Source organism: Mus caroli, chromosome 4 (genome assembly GCF_900094665.2).
Source record: "Mus caroli chromosome 4, CAROLI_EIJ_v1.1, whole genome shotgun sequence".
In the NCBI taxonomy this organism is placed as follows: Eukaryota; Metazoa; Chordata; class Mammalia; order Rodentia; family Muridae; genus Mus; species Mus caroli.
Genome location: NC_034573.1, coordinates 63,909,261 through 63,936,813, shown reverse-complemented (window position 1 = coordinate 63,936,813; position 27,553 = coordinate 63,909,261). Strand labels below are relative to the sequence as shown.

Sequence of the window (27,553 nt, the reverse complement as noted above, 5' to 3'; positions counted from 1 at the left end):
TTTGACTCTGCTGTGGTTTTGTCGGTACACATCCTAGGTGAGCTCTGGGGTGCAGGAGTGGTTGTCGGGGCAGCATTTGGGACTTCTTAACCACTAGAGCTTTAAGTCCAGGTTCTTCATCTCTCATGTACTTTACTAAGAGGGAAGAGACATAAGTTATTCTGCCTCAGCCATAGCTTCAGCCCATCTTGTATCCTTTCATTTAACCTGAAAGCCCAAAGTTCCTTCCTGGGGTGGGAACCCCTCATGATGTAATCTTCCTGTCCAGTGTCACTTATAGTAGTTTAGCAGTTGAGCATTGATTTATGAGAAGATCTGTCTATTTAGCCCTCAAATATTGAAGGAGATTTGGGAGAACTACCAAGATAATTTTTAGATCTGATTGTTTTGCCTCAGCAAGACATGCCATCTCCATGCCTCCCCTTAACATTTATGATAATTCATGGCTACTGAGAGCATGAGTCAATTGGCTGTCTTTGAGTTGCCATGGCAGCTGTTCCTCGTCAAGGCTACCTTAGCACACATCCTCCTATTGTCGCCAGCCTCTTTGCTTTAAGCCTCCTCTCATTGCTGACCATATGAGTAGTTAGATCCTGTTCTTGCCATCAATTTGGAGAAGGGCTGCAGATAATTCAACTGCTACAGACACTAAAACATTGGCTTATGATTTGGAAGTATTGGCTAATGAGAGCCCGTGATATGGAGTGCTTTAACGTACTTTTGCACTTAACAATTCAGTTGATATCCCAGATTCGGGGCCACTAGCTTGGTTTTCAATGTCAGCATTAGAAATTATACAAAGCTTTGTCTAGTCAGTTCTTAGTCTTTATGAGCATTATTTACCTTTCTGGGACAGTAAGATCCTTACCATTGTAGACAGTTATTAAAGTTAGTGATCTTTCACATAACAGTGCCTTGGCCCATGCTTAGCTTGTAGCTGATAATGAGTTCCATAACTGATATAATCATTCCAAGATGAAGTGCGGGTCCACATTCCACCTCACCTCTGGGCAGGGCTGCTGGAGAGGTGAACACCGAATGCAGAGAATGCTTGATTGCATTTCCCCAATGCTGCTGCTGTTGGGTGTTGGTCTTCAAGGAAGCACCAAGCCACCACTGTGGGGTGAGGGTAGGAGAACACAGTCTGAGATGTGGGAAAGCCAAAGGTGCTATTTTCTGAATTCTGGGCCTCCAATTGCTGCTGGAGAACTGCACAAAGAAATCAGGGTCCCCTGGGCCTGCAGCTAGGCTGGGGCCATTGTGGTTCTCAGACTTTTGGACATCCAGGCACTGCTGGGAGTTCTGGAAGACCCGAGAACCGAAGAGGCCCAGGAGCTGAGGATGAGCCTGGGGCATGGGGGTGGGGGACAGTCGGGCCTTGCTCAGCAGTGATTGTCCTCAGTTTGGGGTGGTTGTAGCTGGGAGTGTAGATAGGGTTTCAATAGTAAAATTAAGTTGTGGCTCTGTAGGCAAAGACCTCCATGTTCCCCATGGCGGTGGCAAATGAGTGACAGTCCTTGGTTCCAAACTGTTTATTGGTTGTTCATCGTGGAAAATGGGCATGTATCAACTTCTCAGGGTAGACCCGAGGTTAACCTTTTGCAGGAAGGAATGTTTGGGAGGGGAAGCTTATTGGCTAAACCCTCAGGGCCTCTAGGTACCTTGTTACCATGGAGAACTCTGTCCTGGCCTTATATGACCACGAGTCACGCTTCCTTATGTGGGAAGTGTGGCACATGTTCTAGGCCAGGAATGTGGAAGGGAGCAGGGAGTCACCTACCATCTCAAGAGTATACCCCAAGTTTCTGGGAACTCAGACCTGCTCCTGATCAAACTTCCTGGCATCATTTTATGTCCCACAGGGAAGGGCTTATTTTCTTGGGTTTCTTGATTTCCGTCCCTGCCTTGATGATACTGTGGTCATATACATCCCGACAGTACAGTCTCTGTGTCTCTGTCTCATTTCCTCTCCCTCTCCTTCCTCCCTCTCCTTCCTCTCTCCCTCCCTTCTTCCCTCTTTTAGTTTAACAAGCACAATGCTAAACTTTAGGTTTGTCTCCTTAAATCTTAGGGAGTAACAAGACTTTGTGTCCTTTGGAGAATTGCAGAGCAGACCATTTTATGTTTTGGGGACATGTGCAAAAAGGTAGAATATTCTAGTAGTCTTTATCACATGTTCTCTTAGATAGCTGAATTAAAAATGTTATTTTTTTGGTTTTTTTTTTTTTTGGTTTTTTTCGAGACAGGGTTTCTCTTTATAGCCCTGGCTGTCCTGGAACTCACTTTGTAGACCAGGCTGGCCTCAAACTCAGAAATTCACCTGCCTCTGCCTCCCAAGTGCTGGGATTAAAGCCATTCGCCACCACGCCCAGCTTTTTTTTTTTTTTTTTTTTTTTAGATTTATTTGTTATACAAGTACACTGTAGCTGTCTTCAGACATTATAGAAGAGGGCATCAGATCTCATTACAGATGGTTGTGAGCCACCATGTGGTTGCTGGGATTTGAACTCAGGACCTTCAGAAGAGCAGTCAGTGCTCTTAACCGCTGAGCCATCTCTTCAGTCCCCCACTCACATGTGAATTAAAACTCTTAAAGCAAATGATAAAAGAGAGTAGAATAATTACCAGACAATTGCATACTAGAACTTGAATCATCCCTTGAAATATGGGACTGACAGGTGTTTAAAGGAGAGAGCTAAACATTAGGATTGGTGTAAGTGTGTAGTGCTGCATACATGGAGAATGCACACTTACATAGCCCAGAGTATGAATGTTTAAAGATTTGCAGTACCATTTTGTACCAAATAGACTGCAAAGCAATTGTAATCCAAATATGGTATGGGCATAGGAATGACTAATCTCTTCAGTGAGTGGAGGAGGGTCAACTGGACAGCCAGAAAGGGAAATTAGATCTTTCTGTCATTCTGTATTAAAAATGAAGTCAAAACCAGATCTGAAACACTGCAGGTGAATTTTTTGACAGTTGTTCTGGGCAGTGGTTCTTTTTTTGGTATATGACCCTGAAAGCACCGGCTGCCAAGCAAAGGAAGCAATTTCACAGAGAGAGGAGACAGCCTGTGTGCTGGGAAGACGTGTGTTATAAGCCACATATCTCATGAGTGGTGGTAAGTAGCCACAACATTTAAGAATCAAAACAATATAATTGCAAGAAAACAAAATGGAAAAGGACTTGATTAGACTTCTCAGATGAAGACATACAAATAGTTACTTTATTGAAAGAATGTTCCACATTCCTATTCATCATGGAAATGCAAATTGCAACCACAATAGCATATCACCTGGAAGCTGTTACAATGGCTATTATCAAGAAGATGAAAGATAAGGAATGCTGGGGAGGAGGCAGAGATAGAGGACTCCTGTGAACTGTTGGTGGGAATGTAAATTGGTGGAATCATTTTGGGAGAACAGTATGAAGGTTCCTCAAAAAATGAAACTAGAATTATCTTACTATTCACTTTAATTGCACTTTTGTGTATACATACATCTCAAAAGGATTGAAGTCAGTAGGTTGAGAAATCTCCACTTTGGTTTCCTGTTCATTTCAGCACTATTGATAGCAGTGGAGAATGAAAGGAACCTAAATGTTCATCATCTGCTGTATGGATAAGGAAAATGCATACCCAGCACAGGTATGCATCCATGTGTGCACACACCCACATGCATGTGTGCACACAACCACATGCATGTGTGCACACACCCATACGTATACTCACGAATATTATTCTGCCATAAAATGAAACTGTCATTTGTAACAACACAAATGGACCTGGTATGTAAACAAGCAGAACCTACGGAAGTAGAGAGTAGAATGGTGCTTTGTGGAGGATGGGGGATGTATGGAGAAGAAGAGGTGTTCACCAGAGGGACAGAATTTCAAACAAGAGGGATAAGTGCTCCAGATCTATTGTATGGTATGATGAATATAATATATTTAAATTTTAATATTGCTAAGAGAACAAATTCTATATGTCACGACAAGAGATATTTAAGTGACAGACTTGTTAATTAGCTTGATATAGTTGGTCCATGGTACATTCATATATCAAAACTGGACATTTTTACCCACAAATATGATTATTTACTAATTAAAAGGAATATCTTAAAACAGTATTCACAACTAAAATAAAGTTGTAAAGAAAGCCCGCTCTTCCTAAGGTAGTATACAGATGTATTATGACTTTATTTTGTGTGTGCGTGTTATATGTATGTGTTCATGGAATCGTGCACAAGCGTACCAGTGTATGTGTATGTGCCAAAGGCCAGAGGCTGATGCCAAGCATTGTCCTCTGTTATTCATCATCTTGTTTTTGAGATCTAGTTTTTCACTAAACCTGGACCTCTCTGATTCCCCCAGGCTGGCCAGTGCACTCTAGGAATTCACTTGTCTCTGTGCCTTTTCCCCGTAGTTCTGGGGCTATAGACTGCCTGCATCTAATCTTTGCATATGTGCTAGTGACCAACCTTAAGTCTTCTTGCCTTCTTTCTCTCTGTTTCCATTGTGATTTGAAAGAGATATAGTTTAGTGACTATCTTAACATTAAGAGCTCCTTGCAATTTTTTTTAGTGGTCCCTCAGAGTGGTGTGTTGTGTGGGTTTAATTAAGTATATTGGAATTATTGTATTATTACAAAAATGACCCAAACCTGTGCTTTGGTGTAGGTATGAACTGAGAGGGTTTGAAACCAGATATCAGCCTGTTATTGTACCTTATTCACTGTGATCACAGGTAAATTAGCTTCTCCCAGCGTTTTATTGTTATGAAGAGATCATGACCATGGCAACTCTTTAAAAAAAGAAACATTTGATGGGAGCTGGCTTATAGTTTCAGAGGTTTAGTCTATTATCATCATGGCTGCAAGCATGGTAGCATGCAGGCAGATATAGTACTGAAGAAGAAACTGAGAGTTCCACATCTGGATCCACAGGCAGCAGGAAGAGAATGTTACATTGAATGTGGTTTGAGTACCTATGACATAATTTCTCTAACAAGGCCATACATACTCCAACAAGGCCACACCTCCTAGTAGTGCCACTCCCTGATGACCTATGGGGGTCATTTTTATGCAATCCACCACAGCCTCTTACTCATTAAATGGCAGAAGGGCTGGTGTGTGCCTCAGTAGCAGAACACCATGAGACCCCCAAATCTGTCCTGTGTCTTCACTTATTTTATTTATCTTATTACTCATGCTTTGCTTCATTTATCCAGTTTATTGATATTTATTGAGTGCTGTTTTGGTTATCTGTTCCTGTACAGTAGATCACCCCAAAGTTGGTATCTAAAATAATAACTTTATTATATTTCATTTTTTTTAGGCAAGAATTTGGGCAGGCCTCCTCTGAATGGTTTTCTGCTTTACTTGGCTCCCTCATGGTTCTCATTTGATAGGTGGGCTGGGTTCAAAGGCGAATGACTCTTATGCTTGGTACCTTGTTGGAGATGGGTGAAAAATTAAGCTGAGGTTATCAGCTGGAGTTCCTGCATTTAGCCTCACCAGCATAGAAGAAATTAGGATGGCCATGCCTCTTAGATGTAGGACATGCAGGCCGCCAAGAGAGTGTCCAAAGAGAAAGGAATTAGAAACTGCTGGGCCTGTGCCAGAAATAGCCCACTTCTTTAGGTTGCAGTGGTCACTACATTTCTATGCTTTAAAAAGTAGAAGCATAGACTCCCTATCTCTGAATGAGGGAGATTAAAGAGTTTGTCTGCTGCAGTACCTTCTATGTGATTGATGCCATTATAGGGGTTAGAGCTGGAGAAATAAGAAAAATATGATCTGCCCTTATGAGACTGAAAAAGTTCACACTGTATTAGCAAGTGCTGCAGGAAGAGATGGTAGAGGGAAGAGGTATGGAGGAGGTGGAGGGAGGAGGGGGGAGGTTATGGAGATTGGAGTAAGGTGATACACCTGTAGGAGGTGAGGAGCAGCTCTGAACTGCAGACTTTGGGTACAATAAGCATGAAGGTTATGGAGTGAGTACATACCTCCTATGTAAGAGCCACAGCAAGACCATTGTCAGAGCAGAACTAGTGGGTGAGCAGCAGGCAGTGAGGTAGCCAGGGTTCTGCTGGCAGTCAGATGGGATGGAATATCTTTGTTTTTGAGAGCTAGGGAGCCTTGACTGGCCTGGGACTCACTATGTATTTCAGGCTAGGCTCAAATTCAGAGTTCTGCCTGCCTCTACCTCCGAGGTGCTGGGATTAAAGATTTGTCCCACCACACTCCATCATACATTTTAAAGATTAGACAGATTAACTGTTCAATGTCTGGCACATGGTCTGAGTCATGGTTAGTGTTGACCACAATCCTTGTGCTTCATTGATCCTGAGTGTGGGATCATCCCAGGTCCTCCTTACTACATTGCCAACTTCTCAGTCACAGCTGCTTCTCTGGCCCCAGTGTGTGTGCTTGCCCTGTCTGGAAACAGCAGCAGGATCCCAAGGCAGAAATATAATGAAGTCCTGTCTATTGGACAAGTGACTCCTGCCTCTTCTGTAATAGCTTAACAAGGACAATACACTTTGCCCTAGTAGGCACTCTGTTGTGGAATAGTGGAATCTGTGCTTAGTGCACACCTTGGGTTCTTTTTTAAAAAAAAAAAACCATTATTTTAATTTAATTTTTTAAGTATGTGTGCTTGGCATGCATGCGTGTCTGTGTACTGTTTGCATGGATGTGCCACATAGGCCAGAAAAAGGCATCAGATCTCTGGGAATTGGAGTTGGAGATGGCTGTGAGCTGCCATGCTTGTTGGAATCAAACCAGGACCTCTAGAAGAGCAGTCTGTGCTCTTAACTAACTGCTGGGTCATCTTCTCTCTAGCTCCCCCTCCTCAATGATTGTCATTTCCTAGCTAGCTACAACAGTTGGTAGTGGTGGTGTGGGCAGAACAACAACAGCAAAACAGTACAGCCATCCATACACAATGGGGTATGAAGGAAACACAAATTTAGAAACAGTTCTGGAGGAGGCTGTCCTATCTGTTCCATTAGCAAATACTTTACAAACTACTGCTGACAAGGCTTTGGCACAGGCCTCTAGTGCTTTGATTGTTGTACTTGTTTTTCTTTTGTCGTTGTTTCTTTGGGAAAAAAAAAAACTCAAAAATACGCATATCCTTTGACTTAGAAAGCCCTCTCAGTGATTTTCCTGAAAAATTAACTCTAAAGCTGTAATAAAAGATACCCACAGCAATAAAAAGGAGCAATTTGTAATAACATGTTCTGTGGAGGCTCACACAGTTGGCAGCTGTGAGGATACAGTGCATCGAGTTTTACTGTATTTGTTAAAATTGGTAAATGAGAACATTGCATAGTTTTTGCTTGCTTGTTGGTTTTTGGGGGACAGGGTCTGGCTCTGCAGACCTAGCTGGCCTGGAACTTTCTCTGTAGAGCAGGCTGGCCAGGTGTGACTAAGCTACCAGACCAGCTTTCTTTCTCTTTTCTTTTCTCTTTAAATTGTTCTTTTTGCTATATGTTCTTTTAGGTCATGATGTAATAGAATAAGTAAAGATGGGAAAAATTCCAAACAAAGTTAAAATAATGTAAAAACTCAACTGCAGGTATAGGAAGTGTAAAAGAAGCAGCCACAGCTTGAGCATGGCTGAAGTTGTTGGCAGGACTCCCTTGTTCATTATTATTCTGTTACTGTTGCTTTAGTGTTACAGCTGGCTCTGTGTCTAGATTCTGCATCCACACATTTAACCAAACTTGAGTAGGAAATTCTGTCTATATTAAACATGTAGAGACTCTGGTCATTATTCCCTAACAATATTATGTAACAGATGTGTACAGCATTTGTATTGTTCTAAATATTATAGCAATCTGAGAATGTGGGGAGATTCTATGCAAAAAAGATACCCTTATAGGAAGGACTTGAATGTTACTTTTGGTATCTCTCAGGATCCTGAAACCAATTCCCCAGGGACACTAAGGGACAATTTTGTGTATAGAATTAAGAACAAACATCAAAAAATCCTTAACTCCCTCTAGAATTGAATTTTGGTTTACTTTTCAGAGAAGTTCATAATCCGTTTATGGTCTGATTTTGGATGAAGGATCTAAGATACCCCCATCTTAGAGTTTTGATTAGAATACGTTTTTTCTTTCAAATATTTGGGTGTCCAATTTTGTGATTGTTTACCAAATGATGATTATCTGATTTCATTACTTTTCAGTTTACAGATGAGTGTCCCTGTAAAAAAATATATATTTTCTTATGTAGTTATTTGTAATGAGGGGCAATTCATGCAGGGAAAATTAAACGTGAAAAATCACAAAAGGAGTTCTCAAGGTACAGCAAGTCAACAGTACAGATTCACAATCTTGACTGTTCTGCCAGTCAGAAGTCTGAATTAGTACTCACCAAGCTGAGGTAGAATCTGTTCTAGGATGCATTTCTCTCGAAGGCTGCAGATTCTCAAGGCTGACCGATTTCTGGGCCTCTGGGCCCTTCCCATCCTCACTGCTAGCCGTGGTTGCAGAGACATCTTCAATGGCTCTTGCATCTTCAACTGTTCTTGTAGTTATATTGAAGCCGCCTTGGTAGCTCAGGATGACATGTGTCCTTTAAAGTCAGCCGATTAAACAGCCTGAATTTCATCTTTTGCCTTTATTCCTTTTTGCCTTTTAGAGATTGGGATGGGAACATCTCTGAGGGCATTTATTCTGTCAGATCAACTAAAAACATATTTTTGAAGTATTATAAAATCATGGATTTCCTCACCACTACTGCGCATGCACATCTTTGTGTGTGTGCTTGTTTGAGTATGTACACCCTTGTGTGTTTGTGAAAGACTCCGAGAGGAGCCCCTTGCTCAGGCCTCAGGACAATAGCGGACACCCAAGAACTCATGATAGACCGAGCTTGTTGCAAACGGCATGAGGCTTTATTCGGGGAAAGCCAGAGCTCTGGGGACGACTCATATCCCACGCAGGGGTAGAGGAGTNGACCTCGAGGGGAATGAGGTCCCAGTTTTTATAGGCCCTCAGGGGAGAAAGGAGAAGGGGGGAGTAGGGGATTTCCAGATCTAAACAATGTCTATTCTCAAGAAATGGGTATGGGAGGGGTACAAGTAAAGAGTCTGGGGCAGGTGTAGTAACTCATGATTGGCCGGGCTGTGGTTGCTGGGGAGATTTCCTGACTCTTTCTCAGCAACCAATATTACAAACACCTGGCAATGGGCTTCATCAGTGGGCACACACATGGGTCAAGGAACGGTCAAAACATTGGCAGACACACAGGTTCAAGGAGTGGCCAGAGCATTGTGCACCTCTATTTTTCTAAATCAGTGAAGCTAGTTCTGCTAACAGTGACATCTATCTTGCCAATTTTAGGGCTTCGGTGACCTTTTACATTCTGTCAGGATCTTTCATTTGGGATTGAACATGGGGCCTTGTGCATACTAAGTTTCTTACACTAAACCATATCCCCAGCACTGATTGTGATATCGAAAATTCTATTTTCTCCCCTCAATAGTGGAAAATACTTAGCTATGATTGGTTCCCCTGGATATGCTTACTGTAATTCTTGATCCCTTTCTTCCTCTTGGGTATGAAAAGATGTCTGGGCTCGTATATGCGCCCATCCCAAGTCTACAGTTAGTAATCCATTCTTCTGAGATGACCTTTCGTGTGTCCCACCCACAGTTCCCTGGAGGACCTGTTAAAATATACAGAGCTGGGCGTACCTTTCTAGAGGTGTGCAGCATTAGTCGTGAGGATGCAGGTGATGCTACTTTAGGGGCTGCACTTTGGAAAACACAGAAACAGCTTATTCTTTTGGTGGGGAATGATTGAGAACACAATGTAGATGGCAGTAGACCATTGGCACTGGCGCTTCTCAGTGGAAGGAAGGAAGCAGCTCAGTGCAAAGACATGTGGATAGCTCAGGCTCTGATTGCCAGTGAGTTTAACTCGGTTTCCATTTGAGTTCTTGTCTATTGTGTTGAGAGTCCTAGAACTAAGGAGATTAATAGCCACTCATTGATAAACACATACCAAATACATACATCCACTTCAGATGACTACTACTAGCATTATTATCGACGAGACAGTTACCGAAAGCAGTGTAATGTTCCCCTTCTCCTTTGCCTGCGGAGACACGCCTCAGTCGGGGTGTGCGCATTACCCCATCCATAGGTTGCTGAAGCAGCTTTTCTGTTTGATTACCTGTCAGGGCCATGCAAAGTCAGACTAATTGCTTGCTCTGTCTTCAGTTTTAGGGGAATTTTAAAACAGATTATTGTGTAAAAGTTTAAATTGTCACATCTAGTTCTGTCTTTTTTTTTTTTTTTTTTTTTTTTTTTTTTTTTTTTTTTTTTTCTCTGTCTCTCCTATCCAGCTCTCATCTTTGTCTTATGGGCAGCCATTTAGTTTGTGTTACGGTGAAATACACGGAAGTGTGCTCTCTTTTCTCCCTCTTTCCACCTCTACAGTAGTATGTCCTGGAGCCTACCCTGGACATCTTCAGAGAGATCCCCACTCCTTTCTCTGTGCAGTTTGAGTGTCCCTTGGGGAGACTGTGCCACGGCTTATTCCTGTTGGTACACGTCTGTTTAGTTATAGTCATTTGCTTTTCTAAACAACTATCCTCACAAAGTCACCTCACAGCACCTGGTGTAAGCAGTCTTACTGTGTATATTTACTGTATATTTTTTTTCCTGCTGTTTAGAAACTTCCTGCCAGGTGAATTTGTGTGTTGTTAGGAGTTTATGACCTTTTCTGATTACTCGCATTATAGAATTTCAGGGAAGTAGAAACTTGGGAAAAGGAATGACCTCTTAGAAGAAGCCTGAGCTGCCCCTCTGCTTAGGTGTCCTGCTCCTGTTCTCATGTGTCCGCTCAGAGTGCTCCCTCCGTTGACTAGGCATGCAGGAAATAATGAGCATTGTATTTTACACACAGCATGATTTTGGTTCATCTTTACTTATAGTTGTGTTTCTAAAAATATTATTCTTTATTATTTTCTTTTATTTTTCCTCCATTTTGGGCTGTTTGGTTTTCTGGTTTTTCACCATTATAAATAATACCATTTCATATAAAGGCTTCTCTAGATTTGTGGTGTCCTGTAAATGGGTTTTTGTAAAACTCTAAACAAGAAAGAAGCCTGTCTTTGTTAAATACACTGATCAGTTTGTTCTCATCCGAACTTGGGAAGTGAGGCTAGGGACAAATTGTCCCCTGGAACTCTTTGTCAACTGAATCTCATTTCTCTTCTTTTTCTTACTCTAGGACCTTAGAAATGAAGTTGAGAAACTACGCAAGGAAGTGAGTGAGAGAGAGAAGGCTGTGGAGAAGCATTACAAGAGTCTTCCAGGTGAAAGCAAGACAAAGTTCCATACTCAAGAACAAGTGCTCAGAAGTGTGACAGGCAGTGACAGTCAGGAGGACCTGCTGCTTCAGGTACCATGCCATGATTTCTTTTCCTTTCACATGTAAGTCTTCTCTCAATTTAGTAGTTTACTCTGAACTCCACAAACTTTTACCTTGACACAGAGTCTCATGTTGCCTGGCTGGTTTCAAACTCACTGTGTAGCTGGATAAGTTTAGTTTCTGATCTTGCCTCCGCCTTTGGAGTATTGGGATTCGATACATGGTCCATTACTGCCCCGTTACAGACTTCATGGCTCTCCTTGTGGCACTTAGAACTACCTTTTGCCAAATAGAAGGGGAAACAAGGTCAGAAGGGAATGCTTACCCTGGTCCCACAATAAATGATAGATCCATGGCTGGATTTGCTCCTGCCGAGCCCACTCACTGAGGGCAAGCATTTCCACACTCTTTTGCCCATTTCTTTTCCTGTTTAGTTTTTTTTTGTTTGTTTGTTTTGTTTTTTGTTTTTTTTTTTGAGACAGGGTTTCTCTGTGTAGCCCTGGCTGTCCTGGAACTCACTCTGTAGACCAGGCTGGCCTCGAACTCAGAAATCCATGTGCCTCTGCCTCCCAAGTGCTGGGATTAAAGGCGTGCACCACCACGCCCGGCTTCCTGTTTAGTTTTGGAACTCACTTCTTATTGGCCACATAGTGAATTCCTGAGATTCTATCCAGGTAACTGTGGGGGATTAAATCCACATATTTAGCAGTGCCTCCTACTCCTGAAACCCCACTAAAACAAGAGTTGGGGAGTAGGGATGTGTAAGCCCACAGTGCTAAGTAGGAGCAATGTGCAGCAGAAGCTGTAAGTTAACAAAATTTTGGGTGTTCTGTTTATATGAGTGGGAACTGCACAGAATTTAGTTTTGCTACTATGGCACATAGTAAAGAAAAGTCAATAAGAATTGAACTAAAATAGGTTTCATCCAAAATAATGGCTCAGCAGATATAAGATGTGGCCAGTACCTTTGAAAATAGGAGACTTAGCTATGATTCTGGGCAGGTATGGGTAACCCTCTCTTTGTCTCCAACAAGAGATTTCTGAGGGATCGACAGCCAAGAAGTGCTGTCCTGGGCATCGTTGGAGGCAGCTAAAAGCAGAAGTGGCAGTTGAAGGGAAAGAAGTGAGTGGAGTGTGCAGACCCCAACCAGGAGAGTCCTCCTAGAGGGAAGTAGAGTGAAGGATGCCAGCCAATGAAATTTCTTCAATCGAACAGCTAGTTTTCACTTGTACATCTCTGCAGGCCCATATCTGCGTCTCCCCCAGGGGTAGCTGGGTCCTTTGTGCACTGGGCTGGACTGGAGGAAGAGAAGCTTAGCCAGGTGGCATCAGGTCAGCGATGAGTGCATAAGCAAAGAACACACACACAACAGTTCTTCAGACAACTGGTTCAGTTTATTTGGGGGCAGCAAAGGCTATTTAAATATTTTGGGGGGTGAGTAGAGTCTATTGGGATGAGTTTACATCATTGGCCAGAACCAAGATGTTGGGGATGCCTCATTTGCATGAGGAGGAATTCCAGATGCTTCTGGACATGCCGTTATGAGGGAAAAGGAAGTTTCACCCAACTATTGGCAACATAACGTCTTCTGGTGAGGCAAGGGGCGGGGAGCACAGGGCTTGTACACCATGACATGCAGACTCGGGGCAGTGGGGGAGCCATCCTATTCCTGCCCATCTCAGGACAAGATTTCCTAGGTTTGGACATGCCTCAACACACTCTTGCTCAGGGGCTGCTCCTGGTGCCATGGCTCTTTTGGCCCCATACATCTCCCTGTAAGACTACTTAAATATGTAAGCCCTCTACTTGCCCATCATGTTAACTAGCTGGGAAATGATCCAGGGGTCATTCCGGGAGCAGGGTAGTCCCAGGGATGGAACCAGTTCACTTAATGACAGTCTCTGTGGTAAGTAGTGTCAGTTCCTGGACAGCCACCATCCTCTGCCACATTGTTGGCATTCTGCTTGCTCTCACATGGTAGTAATATGCAGATGACATTGCATCCCAGCTCTGTTGGTTGCCTGATATTTTAGGATGATGGAATTATTTCGGGGACATAAGGACTATGTGATAAAATAAGATATCTCCCCTAAAAGAGTTTAAGAAAAATCTCTTCATATTCTTTTCTTGATGAAAACTTTCTTATGATTTGTTTCATTTCCTTAGAAATCCAATGAAAAAGATTTGGAAGCAATACAGCAGAACTGCTATTTAATGACTACAGAGGAGCTCAAGTTTGGGAGCGATGGCTTAATAACAGAAAAGTGTTCTCAGCAGTCACCAGACAGCAAACTCATCTTCTCCAAGGCAAGCTTGACTGAAATTGGTGTTCACACGTGAATGTATTCATCTTCTTTTCTGAAACTTGTTTGATAAGTTTCTTTGATCTAGAGACTCTCCAGTGCCTTCCTGCTGATAATTGAGCTTGCAACAGGTGGGAGGGAGGGGGTTTGTCTAGCAGCTCTGCAAATTAGTACCCTTTGTCTGGGCATTCCTGTTTGCTGTGCACTTGAAACCGAGCAATCCCACCTTGCGGGGAGAGTAGCCTGGTATCTGTTCCATCAAAAGTCATCTCTTGAGAAATGTTGGATCATAAGCAGTAAGAAAGTTGTCCTGCTGAAATGCTGGCACTTCCTCAACTGGTCCCACATTGTTGGTCTAATCTACCATAGCTGTCTTTGTCCACCCTTGCTCTGAATAAGGACACAGAGCATTATTAATTATGAGCTTTGGACATTGTAGCTCTCCAGATTTTTAGTTATTCTAACAGGACAATATTGGCTTAGCCTAGATCCCACCCTGTAGCCTGTTACCTGTCCATCTTAATCTCGCCCTGGTACCTGCTTCTTCATCCCTGTCTAGCTGGCCTCTGGCTTTTGGTTCTCACCTAACTACTCTTTCAGCCTTAAAAGTTCCAACTTGACTCTCCAGCCTAGCTATACTGCCAAAATCTCATAATAAATATAAGTTTCTGTGTCCTTATTCAGAGCCTAGGGTGAGCATAGATAGTTATAGTAACTGTCTTCATTGCTCTGAATGCATTGGAGAGCTTTCTGATGCCTGAAAGCACAGTTGGTGTCCCGGTGTGCCTTTGCTTATGTTTCCCTACCTGCCTTGGTGGTATTTTGTTTATCTTTTAAGCCCTGAGTTTCCCTGCAGACACCTGTCTAGGGTTACTTTCCCTGATCCTACAGCACTCTACTGGCCCCTCTTTTGTAGCACACTCCTCCTCTAGTTGCTCTTGTTGGCCCCATCCTTCTGCTTCTCCTCTCCTGGGCCAGGTGCAGCACCTCTGACAGGCACTTCAGGAGTGGAAACTGGAGCTTATCTCTAAATCCAGTGCTCAGCCCTATATTTGGCTCTGGAAATGTTCATTGAGTGATGATATGAACGATGCAGTATGGCAGCCTGTGTGCAAAAGAAAAGATGTCAACTATAGGTCAGGTTCTTTAAACCTTTTTAAAATTAGGCAAATTAGTCCTCTGATGAATGATTGATTGTGACTTGTGGTTTTGTAAAAGGTGTTTCTCACAATAATGAACAAACTGGAGAGCATGGACATCCATCAGGGCAGATGTAGACCTTAGGCTGGCAAAGAGCTGGAGGCTGCCCTTGTGCTCTTGTGCCATAACATCCTACAGTTCTCCAATTGTAGAGGGGACAGTTATAGGTCCATGGGGAGGCTGTGGTGGTTGTAGTAGATGGGTAGACTGGGATTTGTTTTCCAGTAGAGTACAGAGATGTTTTGACAGACAGTACTTTCATGGTGCTGCACTGACAGACCCGGTCCTGGGCATGGCTTGATGAACAGTCCAAGAACTAAGTCTTAGTCAATGTTTTGTTGTTGTTGTTGATTTTTTTTTTTTTTTAATTTGGACCAAAGTTCGTGGAACTGTTGAGGTGCACAGGCCCTGTAAAAAGGTAGCCTGTTTTGAAACTAAACAGTTTAGGTCAGGTAATGTCCTGGCTAATTTTATGTTAACATGACACAGGCTAGAGTCATTTGAAAGGAAGGAACCTGAATTGAGAAAATGCCTCCATAAGATCGAGCTGTAGGATATTTTCTTAATTAGTTATTGATGGAGGAGGGCCCAGCCCGTTCTGGGTGGTACTATCCCTGGGTTGCTGGTCCTCGGTTCTATAAAAAAGCAGGCTGAGCAAGCCTTGGGAGGTGAGCCAGTAAGAAGCACCCCTTCATGGCCTCTCCACTACCTCCTGCATCCAGGTCACTGCCCTATTTAAAATCCTGGCCTTGGTTCCTTCAATAATGAACTACAAGTGTAATCCACAAGGAAGTGTAAGCCAATTAAACCCTTTCCTCCCCAACTTGCTTTTTTAGTCATGGTGCTTCATTGTAACAGTAGAAATCCAAGCAAGGTAGTTTAGAGAACAGATCTTCACTGATTTACATCATGTACTTATTAAACTTTGCTTTTGGAATAGCGTTTTAGTTCTGTATAGTTCATTGATCAGAATGTTTATGATCTTATGAAGCAGGTTGAATATTTTAATATTTGATTAATTAATTTATTTTGTGCTGAGTAATATCTGTCCCTCGTATAATCATGGATACCAGGACATTGCATGGACATGTGGCAGTATCCACATCTTGGCAATTTTTAAATTATTGTGCAAAATGCTGAAATATTTGGCAAAGGGTATAATTCTGTTGTGCAGGGCTAATTGCAAATTGCAGATAAGGGATTGTAAATTACACTTGAGAGTTGTAAGTTTTTGGGTGTCAATTTCAGAACTCCTGGCTGTTATAGCCTTACTGTCTCTGCTCTATTCCCTTAAGAAAAGTTTGCTTTTAAAATGGTTGTTCTTTCTGTGTAGAAAATGTGGATTTCTTCTCTATGCCCTTGGCCATTTCATGTTGATTTAGGATTTATCCTCTGCCCATTTTTACAAAGAGCTCAGGGCTGTGGTAGTGTTTCTGTTCCTGCTAAGCATGTGTGATCTCGAGAATTAATGCTTAGGTGATCAGGGAACTGAAGAAGAGGGTGTGAAGTTCTCTGGCTATATGTGACTTGCCACAGGCGTGATTTCTAACTTTGTTGTTGACCTGGATGGGATATGCGGCTGCATTTTGTGAGTATTAAAATAGATGTCTTTGTTGCAGGGTTGTGACACCGTTGCTGAAATGGGCCCCATCCATCTACCAGGTCACCAAATTGCCCTGATTAGCAGGAAGTGATGCATTAAGCCTTCTCTTTACTGGTCTGCTGTCTCTTCAGATTGTGGTCTGCACTGTACATGTGTTTTCTTGAAGTCATTCTGAAACCCATGGCAGAAAGTGCCCCGTCCTTGTTGGGTGCATGATGTCAGTCATGCTACTTAAGATCTCTGGCCTTTGTCAAGTCACCAGATCTCTCTAAAATGTGCCTTCCTAGTCTTTGAGGCAGATTCTAATCTGTCCTTCTCAGAGGATTAGAGATAATAAAGACAAGCTTGTAAGTTTGCTCTGGGTTGAATGCTCTGGAAGCTAGCGTAGAATAGTTTGAGTTCAGCAGCTATGAAGAGTGACTTGGATTGGGAACAAACTGAAGGTTCTCATAGGTACCATGTGGATGGCTGTGGGAAACCTAAGGGACTGCCATTGACTTGAGGACAAAAGACTTTGACTTAGTGTAGACACCACCATTCCTAAATGGGTGTGAGATGTCTCTGTCTAAATCTTAGAATGCTCAAGAGACAGTTGTGCTGGTTTAATAAGGGCTCAGGACCTTGCTCACAGAGAGCAGTGTCTGCCTGTGGATGCTGTTATGTTTCTAGCACATTCTGATAGTGGTGAGTGGGTGATCACTCCTAGGACTGTGGAGGATGCACTGCAGAGCCACACATGAAGGTGTGTGCCAGGCGCAGTGCCAAATGTCTGTGCTGAGAGACCTCCTGTTGAGCTGTTCCGTGATTGGAGATGCTGTTGGGGAGGGTGCTTCACTGCCCACCATCCCCAGGCAGCCTAGCTCTCTTCTGTGCCAAGGAAATCTACTGGCTGTCAGCTCTGCTGAAGGAGCCAAATGACTTCATTCTAATGGGGCATGAGTCAGCGCAGGGGAATAGGTGATTGATGAAATGGGACGCAAATGGCTCCGAAGAGTTCATTTATTTAACATGGGTGAGCAATTTGCTTCTAGGAAGACGTTGACTCACTCTGACTTCCATTATGCAAAATATCCACAGGAATCTCTGCTCTTAAGATTCATATCAGTCCCTGTGTTCCCCTCTTACCTATTTAATCATCAGTTCAGCGAGTGTTTATGGCAGGATTTGATTTGTGCCAGACACCAGGCCTGGTTTAGGATAACTGCTATATGCATTGCTCAGACTGAACAGGTGGTTGGCACGGAAGCTCTGGGTGAAAGTGAATGGGTGCTTCAGGACCAGAGGAGGGCATCTTTCTTGGCTAGAGAAGACTCCTTTCGAGATGGAGCTAGAGAAGAGCCTATGAAGTGCACTGGAGTGTCACTGGAGAGTGATAAGCAATGTCTCTCCATCTCTGAGGTCTCTGAGGGACTTTGAGACATGGGGAGGATTGTCTGAGATCCCAGAGATGGAAGGCAGAGAAAAAGAATGAAGACAAGCTAAGGAGTGTGGTGGGCTGCCAGGAAAAAGAGGAGAGGAGAGCTGGCTTGGGAATTGGGGCCTTGACATGCCAGTTCTTGTGGCTCAGAGCCTGTACTACTGAAATTCTCTACACTAGAATTCCATTTTTTTGCTCTATTTTTTTAACCCTTGGTTAACTTTAACATCACATACAAGTCCATATGCTAACTGCTGATTATCAGTGAAGTGGACTGACTCACAACTGAGCGGATTGATATAGTACTCCATATATTATAACTGTCCAGGATTTTTATCAAGTATATAGCACAGCTCCAGAGCATGGTACTTAGGGCGACACCAAGTGTCCACTCCACACCAGGCATCATGCATTGGTTAATTCATTTACGTCTTTTAACCTCCTGAGACAGGTATGGATGTGCTGAGGAGCCCATGCGGAGCTCATGATTCTGATGTTGATCACCTTCCCTATGTCTTCATTTCTAGAATTGGGGGAAGGGTGTCATCTCTACACACAGTTGTATTCAGAGTCAATGAGAGACTACTTATAGAGTATTTATCATAACTAGCCTATGAAGTCGGCATAGCTGGTAATGGGAAAGACAGAAATGGTGTACTGTGAGACAAGATACACTGACTACATCAAAGACTTGGTGGCTTTCCTTGTCTTGATGTCCTTTCTAGTGCTTGTGTACAGGCAAGCTCTGAGAGAACCCCATGGGGCACTGTTGAATGCAGAAGCATTTAGGAATACTTGGGCCAGTGGCCTGTAGTGTGATTTACAGTTGGATATCTACCTGGTGATTAGCATCTTTGCTGAGGTTGGAAGAGCAGCACTGTTCTCTTTGGTCCTAAGGTGCTTAGCCTTTTGCCCACTGCGTTTCTTTGGCAGTCCAGTGTAAATAAAAAGACCCATATCCTAGAAAATAAAAGGGTTAAATGCACAGACTTTACACGTGCATTGGCTTATGAGGTGAACCAATATATTGAAATTCAGTTATCAAAGTATAAAAAATTTTCAGAGAAATGATATCTTTAATTAATATATTTAAATAATAAAATTTAACAGTGAGGATAGTGACAGCAGCTTTGAAGTAGTAAGAAGAATAAATGTTCTGAAATCTCTTTGGCACTTACAAATAACCAATTTTAGCTGGCAGTGTATAGAGCTAGCCTTAATGCTCATATGGCAACTGCAATAGAAAGATGGTAGTTTCAATTAGAGGTTAGCGAACAGAAGATGCAGCTGTGCTCTCTGATCATATTTGTGTATGCACCCTCTTTGTGTTAGTGAGGTTGAGAAGACTGAGCAGCAGCCTTCACTTTTCCATGAATGGGATATTTCCCTAACATTCATCTAGCTACCATAGCAGGAAATGAGTATAGACCCCTCACTGCCATCTAAGTCTCAGGCTTAGTCACAGTTCATCGGCTGTCTCAGGAATGCTTCGCACAAAGCTCTGATTTGGAATCCCATCTTGAGATTTTCAGTCTTGATTCTTTAGTCCCATGACCCTGGCCGTTTGAACTGTGCAGAACAGTTACCATGCTCTTCATGTGGGCCTGCTTGCTGTGTGTTTGGTGATTTGATTTGGTTGGTGCATCTTTTGTAGAAGTATCATAGTGGCGATGCTGTGTTCACAAGTCTCTCTTGTTTTACGCTACAAAGTCCGTGTGTCTAGTTACTAGCTGTGCTGGCTTTGATATATTCAAAAAGACTGTGTCTTCAGGCTCCTGACTATCCAGTTGCCCTTTTTTTTTTTCTGTGTACTATAGAAGAGTTTAGGGGTGGTGTCTGTAAATTGCTTAATATTCAGAGACTCACCATCCAGGTTTAGCATCCTTTCATGTCTGTTGCCTGAATTGTTTATTACCATGATGGTTGCCAAATGGATAGGCTTTCTGATCCCATCATTCTTCCCATAGGTATTAATAAACCATTTTACTATAAAACAAAGCCTCTTCTCATGTATTTGTTTGTATCAGTTTTGGACTTTGTAATATAATTATTTTGATGTTAAATTTTCTCATGTTTGGCTAGTAAGAGCTTTAAAATGACTTCTGTAACTTCTGGGCAAGTTTTCATCATTATTCATTCAGACATCATCTGTCTGTCTGTCTATCTGTCAGCCAGCTTTGTCGGATTATAATTGACAAACATCAGGATGTGGTAGCTGGGATGTAATTTACTGCCACATGGAGTGCTTGACTAGCATACCCAATTCTCTGGGTTCAGTCTTTAGTACCAATAACACACAGAGGCACATGCACACATACCACAGTGTCACACATACAGACACACACTTAAAGTTATACAGTTAGCTATTGTGAAATAATCACCATAAACAAGATAATTAACACATTCATCGCCTCACACTGTTACCTTTCCCCATGGTTTCTTTTTTTGTTTGTTTTTCTTTGTTTGTTTGTTTGTTTGTTTTTTAGCTGATGTCAAGTATATGGGACTCAGTTGTTCACCTTGGTCATCTTGCTGTGCACTACATCTCTGGGACTTACTTGTATAACTGAAACTCTGTTTGATACCCTGCACCTCTATTTTGTCCTCTTGCAGAGGCTCTGGCAGTCAGGGCTCAGATCTTACAGCATGCATCTTTTGGCATGACAGAATGCTGGGGATACATCATGTCTTTGATTTTTTTTTGTATCTGTTGAGTACTGGAGTTAGCTGTTTCTCCATATGTCTCTAGTTCCTTAGCATAATTTAATCTTAATCTCCATAATTTCAAGAAGTGATAGTCATTACCCATTGATTTTTAGGTGGGAATGCCCAAACTATTAATTAGCAACTTTTCAAATCCCCAAACTGCTAACTGGCTGCACCAGAATTTAATTTGATGGCAAAGTAACATTTATGAGTGGGGAACCGCCAAACTGTACCCCTATTTTCATAACAGAGATGCTAAGCCTAGGTTTACAGTCTGATTTCCCAAGGCTATACTAATTAGCAGTGGTCCAGCCCAGCCTCTGTCCTCACTGTTCTAGACACCTCTCAGATGCCACTCACTCTTCACTCTCCTATATGTCCTTTGTTTCAGGTTTGTAAGGTTTTCTGTGGAGCATCAGAAAGTGTAGCGAGGCATTGCTAGAGTGTCATGAAATCAGAGGGATGGGTGAATCCGGTGGCTTTGAGGATATTTCACAAACAGCTTTTGGGTATTGGGAACATGACTTTCTACTTTGTGTTGAGTATTAGTTAGCTTCATAGTACTATTATGAAACACACAAGATAACTTATACAGGGAAAAGGCTTGGTTTAGTGTACAGTTTTGGAGGTTGCAGCCCAGGCTTGGGCTGTTAGGTTGTGTTGGGAAAGCAATGAAGGGGAACACCTGGTAGAAGAACTGCTCACTTCAGGTCTAGGAAGCAAAAGTGAGAAGGGGTGAGGTTCTACAGTTCCTATTAAGGGTGCACCCTCAATTACTCTAGGAGCATTCACCACCCCATGTCTCAAAGAAACATGTACTACCTCCCAATAGCAACACCCATGATGGCCTTCTGGGAAGTATGGAGACTGTCATTCCTGTCTCCTCCTGCAGGTGGTGCTGTGTTACTATGGCTTGAGCCCGAGTCTGGCTCAGAGCCTGTAGTCTGTGGTTTTAAAAATCCAGAGCTAGCCACATGTGTTTGCATAATGGCAAGCCATCTTCCTTGGCTTCTGCCCCTAATGTCAGATGCCCGTTGTCATTTCCAGGAAAAGCAACAATCAGAGTATGAAGGGTTGACTGGGGACTTAAAAGCAGAACAGAACATCTATGCCCATCTGGCAAAGACTCAGGACACAGACAGGTAAGTGATTCTCTTCAGACACTACAGCCACACATACTTCCTGATAAGTACTGCTGGTTTCTGAGCAGGAAAAGCCCCACCCATCATAGCAATCCTTTAAAGTAGTTAGCTAGTGAACACCTCTTTTAATGGTCAGATATACCTATTTTCAATCAAGAATTGACTGTTTAGAACAACAAAATTAGCATTAAAATAGAACATTTGCTCTGAGATTCAATTCTTTATTGTGTATTTAGGAAGTTGCTTTATGTGTCTACTCTCAGATGATTCTCATAGCTGTTGCATGAGGAAAATACCAATGTTATACCCATTGCATGTGATCGCTTGAAACCAAGAAAGGTTAGGTGACTTGTCCAAGGTCACACTGGTGTTGGCAGATCCCTGGGACCTAGCCATATCTCCATGCCTTTGAGTGACTTATGTCTGTAGAATTGCTAAAATGATTTAGTGTTGTTGCAGGATGGTGAGGACGGTCAGCTGAATCCAGTGGTATTCCTGTTGGCCTCCTGCCCCTAGCTCCACCTCTGTGTCCCCAGTAGGTAGCCTATTCTGACCTCTGTTTGCGCTTCTGTAAATAATTGGTCTTTACTCAGGATAGTTATAATTGAAAGATGATGGTATCTATTATTCATTTCCAAATAATAGAGAAACAGAAGTGGGTGGTGATTGTGATGGAGCAAGATTGGCCATAGCTTCCTGGTTATTTGTCTGTGGAGCAGAGAGGTGGAAAAAGGACTCATTATTTTAGTTTGCCCTTTTCTGAGTATATCCCCAAATTTCCATAGTTAAAAGCATGACCCTTCTTTTTCTTTTACCTATGCCTTTTGCTCTTCCCACACTGGACTCTTCAATATTCCCTAGCCTATGTGCACCTGCCTCTGCCATGCCCTGCTGTTCCCTGCTCTAATGGGCCGGTGTCTCCCTGCTCTGTCTTAAAATCCCCCTTCAGAAGTAGCCCAAGTCAGGAGGCTCATCTGGTCCCCAAGTCCTCACTGTGCCACCACCCCTTCTCTCAGAGCAGGATTCTCTATCTGCAGGGACCAGTTCCCCAGGCATGGCAGAGCAGGTGCTAAGGGACTGCTCTGTTTAGGAATGCCCCTCCTCCAGCACTGATCTTCCAGGTTATGAAGTAATTTTCAGACTTTAGATCTGAAATGAGTTTAGAGAAGGCAGAAAATATGCTAATGGAGCTGGGCTGTGTGGACATATCTCAGGAAGCCTGGCCATTTCACTGTGAGGAAGGCATGGAGTCCAGCATGGAAGCTCAAGGGGGAGAGACATTTTTCTTTCATTGTATAATATCTCTGACAGGATCCCGAGTAGACGCTGTGCTCAGTGGGGCTTTAAGGGTTGGATGTAGTTTCTCTCGAGCACTCTCAGCATCTGAATGGTTCCTAGTTTTGTAAGCTTCTTCCTAATGAATAAAAACATAAATGAGACTCAAGAGGGCCAAGGCTGTAGCTAATGAACAAGGATGCTTAAAATGTTTAATATTCATCCGTGGACCTGGATTCACATCCCAGCTCCAGCACTTAACAGGTCCAAGCTTTTGGGTTCCACCTCTCACCCTGAGTCTCAGTTCGTGTGTTTGTAATGTGGTGAAGGGCTGGCCTGCCCACTCCTTACCTAATCCTTGCCTATTCCAACTAATATCTGTGCTTTCCTACTTACCTCCCTTCCTCCTTCCTTCCTTACCGTCCTCCCAACTTACCTACCTCCACATCATACTTACCTGTCTACTTCCCTATCCACCTCCTGTCTTCCAGCCTCGATAACATTGTTACATAGCATGAAATAGTTCAAATGAGAAGGCCTCTATAGGCTCATGTATTTGAGTACTTGGTTCCTCCCTGTTGCTGGAATTGTTTTAGAAAGATTAGGAGGTTCATTACGACATGTGGGGTTTGAGGTTTCAAAAGCCCACACCTTTCACCGTCAGCTCCGTGACATGTGATTGTGTATCAAGAAATAAGCTCTGGACATGTCCCAGTGCCATTCTCCCTGCCATGATGACTATAGACTCAAATTCTCTGAAACTGTAAGTCACAATGAACTCTTCTATATGCTGCCTTAGTCATAGCATCTTAAAACAATAAGAGTATCTGAAGCATGAGGATGATGCTGTATAAATTTTAATGCTGTCTGGTAGTCATGAAGCTCTCAGCATTTATTAGTAATAGCATCAAAAGCCCAGTCTCCCTGTCCTAGCTGCAGATAGATAGCTATGGGATTTTGGATGCTCAGACCTTGGTGAACATAGAAGACAAAATTATGGATGAGAGCCAGTTGAGTTCCTCTTTGTAGCTTAATACTTCTCACTCTGGAAATGTCAGAAAGGTAGTGTCCTCTGAGGGCATGCTTGTGATTAAAGTGAGAAAGGGAGGGATAGCCATCATGAGCCTGGTCATTTGAGCTTGGCAGTACTCAGAAGCTGATGACTTTAGTTCCATATTGCAGTGAAGAATGATCAGAGCTTAGACCTTCTAGGATCTATGCTGAGGCCCTTGCTGAAATGTTCTTTCAACCAGAGGTGACTTCAGTTGTTGTTTACCTCAGCAGTATGGGAATATTTGGGGCTAGATGTATGTAGTCTACAGCGGCTATCCTATATACTGTAGGATGATGATAATATTCCTAGTTCTGCCTGCTGCCTGGTGCCATACTGCTCTATCCAGGTATAGTTACGGCAACCACAACTGTCTCCAGATAGTCCTAAATATCTTCAATGGGTGCAAAATTCTCTCTAGATGAGAATACCTATTGCAATTCCCAAGGAGTGTGTGTGTGTGTGGGGGGGGGGGACTTTGGGTCATCACATGAATAAGAAATGGTAATGATGTTTGCTGAGCGTATACCAAGCTTCCTCATATAATATCTCATTTAAGCCCCAAAACCAACTCACTGGAACGTGGTAATTGTCTCATTTTGTAACTGAGGCAGCTTACTGGACTGGCCTAGTGCTGTAGAGCTGGTTAGCGGCACTGTCCTCCTTTGAAACTCGTATTTCTCCTCCTGGCCATTCCATTCTGCCACTTTGTTCCAAGAAGAACGCACAGTGCTTGTTTTTTTTTCTGAGCAAACCCACATTTGTTCCACTGGTTTCTCACACCTCGCAGAGACTCTGGGGTTGGGAAAACAGACGTGAGAGATCTGAAGCATCAGCTATGCACTTCTCACCCTGTCAGGAAACAGAGGCATTAGTGTAGTGGGTAGCCTGCCCCCCCCCCCCCGCCCAATGGGAGGAGCTTCCCTGGTTAAATGTCCCGGCAGCATGCCCCATGCAAACCTGTGCTGTGCTGTGACACCTAGGGAAGGAATTCCATCTGCCAAACAAATGGACCCTTATGATTATTTTGAAGGGGAGGTAGGTTCAAGTTTCATAGGCCCTTCTGCCACATGAAGGCTGCTTCACAGTGAACTGTCCTTAGCATACAAGCAGGGAAGAATCAACAGAAAACCACATTTCCTCCAATGTCTGTTGGTTTGTGTGTGTGTTTTCATTGATGGAGCTGGAGGAGAAGTGGAGCTTGAGTCTGTTTCCCACAAAAGCCCAGCAGCAGCTCCCAACCACTCTAGGAAAATGTGACATAAAAGCTTATGAGCCCTTGCCCCAGAAAAATCCATATATTTATACATTTTTACAGATAGTTACAGAGCAGTGATGAACCCTGTCAGGGAACTGTATGTCAGACACTGGAAGAGAGCGATATATTTCTTAGTGTTTAAGCAGGAAACTTTCTGATTCGCTTTAAAAATGTTCCTGTGCTTTGATCCACTGCATAGCTGAGCATCTTTAAGGAAGTAACCCGAATGTCAAGCTACCCAGTAGGCTCAAAGCTCTACAGTGGGAACGGTGTCTGTGCTGAGGGTGTCAGCTCGCTCTCCATGCTCCCCTGAGAGCTGAATGTGTGCCATTCAGATCATGGGGCACTTGCACATGGATGTAAGTCCAAATCCTTTCTCTGGATCTGCACCGTCTAGAAGAACAGCTATTAGCAATGCGATTACTTAAACTTACACTTACTTTCAATTTAATAACATTAAACATTCAGTTCCTTGGTACATTAAGCCCCATTTCAGATGTTGAGTAGGCACATTAGCTAGTGGCTGCTGTATTAGACAGTGTATAGAACATGCCATCACTGAAGGGACTTCTTTGGGAAGAGTTCCTCACGATTAATGCAGCTCTAAGAGGCATACCCTTTTTATGTCCTCACTGGGTTCTGGGTTTCTTGTACTGTGTTGACCAACATGTGAAACTCAATACCTGCTCTTACAGAACAATGCATTCAGACTGTTCATCTTTCAGTTTGGTTGAGTTACTACAATCAAATTCCATTGGCCATAAATTGGTCTGCTTCTGTCTTACTGTGGAACTTACCTTTCTTTAGTTTTTCTTTCCTCCTGACCCTCACCCCAGTATAATCTTTAGATCTGATCCCTCTCTTCTGAAGCCTGGATGCTGAGTGAGAGAGCCTCCTATACACTAAGGCTTCTCAAGGCATTAGTCGAAGCAGTGGAGCATTCTAGAGAATGAGATGCTTTCTACCTGCTGTGCCTGTATTAGACATTAGCAAGGAGTGAGTCAAAGTAAATGGAGAACTGTCACCTGATCTGAAATGATGTGCTCATTGAAAAGGTTACCAGAAACCTTTACAAATATGGGTGAATATTTAAGCAAGGGACACACAGTTCTACCCTGCACACCTAGTAGCATTTAGATTTCGTGGAAATACTTGTGGAGAAAAAGATTCAGAAGAGATAGCATGTGTTGATCAGTGGGGGCATCATAGCAATTTTTATTTTCTCCATAGTTACCTTTTCTTTTGTAATAAACATGATTGCTTTTATAACCAGAAAAAAAAACCTACATGTGACATAAAAACCACAGATTTGCTAGGCTTTGTATCTGAAAGCATAAATCAATTTTTGGTGTCTGGTTTTCCCAAGTGTCAGTAACCTGCAGGCTGAGCTGAAAGAGGTCCTTGCCCTTCGGAAGCAGCTGGAGCAGGACGTACTTGCCTATCGGAACCTGCAGAAGGCCCTGCAGGAGCAGCTCAGTGAGATCCGGAGTCGAGAAGGTACAGGCTCCTTTCTATGCCTTTCCCGTTGATTGTTTTCCACAAAGTGTCTTATCTGAACATAAAGAAACCCTAGACCAGAGGTAGAATGTCTCCAGAATCCTCTCTACTGACTGAGTCTGCATCTGCCGGGCTTCAGCCTTCCTAAAGGAAGGGGCCATTAAAAGTCTCTTCATTCTGTAGAGGATTGATCTATGGCTGGGTTGTCTCCCACCCACCTATGTGTATTATTTGCTATTCTAGCTCCAGATAACCTGGGGCTCTGGTAATCAATCCTCATTGAGTGCACTTTTCCTGCCTTAGCTCCATTGAGCAGGACCACACAGACACTGAGTAAGATTGCTGGGTTAAAATCATGTACAGAGGCACCAGGACTAGGAACCATGGGATAGCACAGTGCATCTGGGTTCTCTGTTTTACTATGCATTGGGCACCTTATATTCTGGTTGGTGTCTTGGTTCCTTTCTGCATCTCCAGTCCCAGTGCTTGGCATGTGTGGTAGAAACTGGTTGTTGCTGTAGTGGTTGACTTTTCTGTAACCTGTTCTAGGTATAAGGTGCACAGCTTTAGGCTCTTGCCTTTCCATCTCTGCTCCTCACAGTCACCCAGTTTGGCAGAGAAGGTGTTAACATTCCTGTATGGATGAAGGCGCTGAGCTGAGCTGGGCATGGAGTCATTGATTTGCATCATCCGACCCAGGATGTA

The 27,553-nt window shown here is 43.0% G+C and overlaps 1 protein-coding gene across 6 annotated transcripts in view; it reads left to right on the top strand.

Annotated features, from left to right (window-relative positions):
* The window catches only part of Cdk5rap2 (CDK5 regulatory subunit associated protein 2), a 174,271-nt gene that overhangs the window by 68,969 nt on the left and 77,749 nt on the right, over nucleotides 1–27,553 (top strand). For all 6 annotated transcript variants that reach the window (XM_029476183.1, XM_021159966.2, XM_021159965.2 and 3 more), the window contains 4 exons: nucleotides 11,255–11,425; nucleotides 13,563–13,703; nucleotides 21,673–21,767; nucleotides 26,718–26,848. In XM_029476183.1, the coding sequence (XP_029332043.1) occupies nucleotides 11,255–11,425; nucleotides 13,563–13,703; nucleotides 21,673–21,767; nucleotides 26,718–26,848 (538 nt within the window). The remainder of the gene's footprint in view (nucleotides 1–11,254; nucleotides 11,426–13,562; nucleotides 13,704–21,672; nucleotides 21,768–26,717; nucleotides 26,849–27,553) is intronic.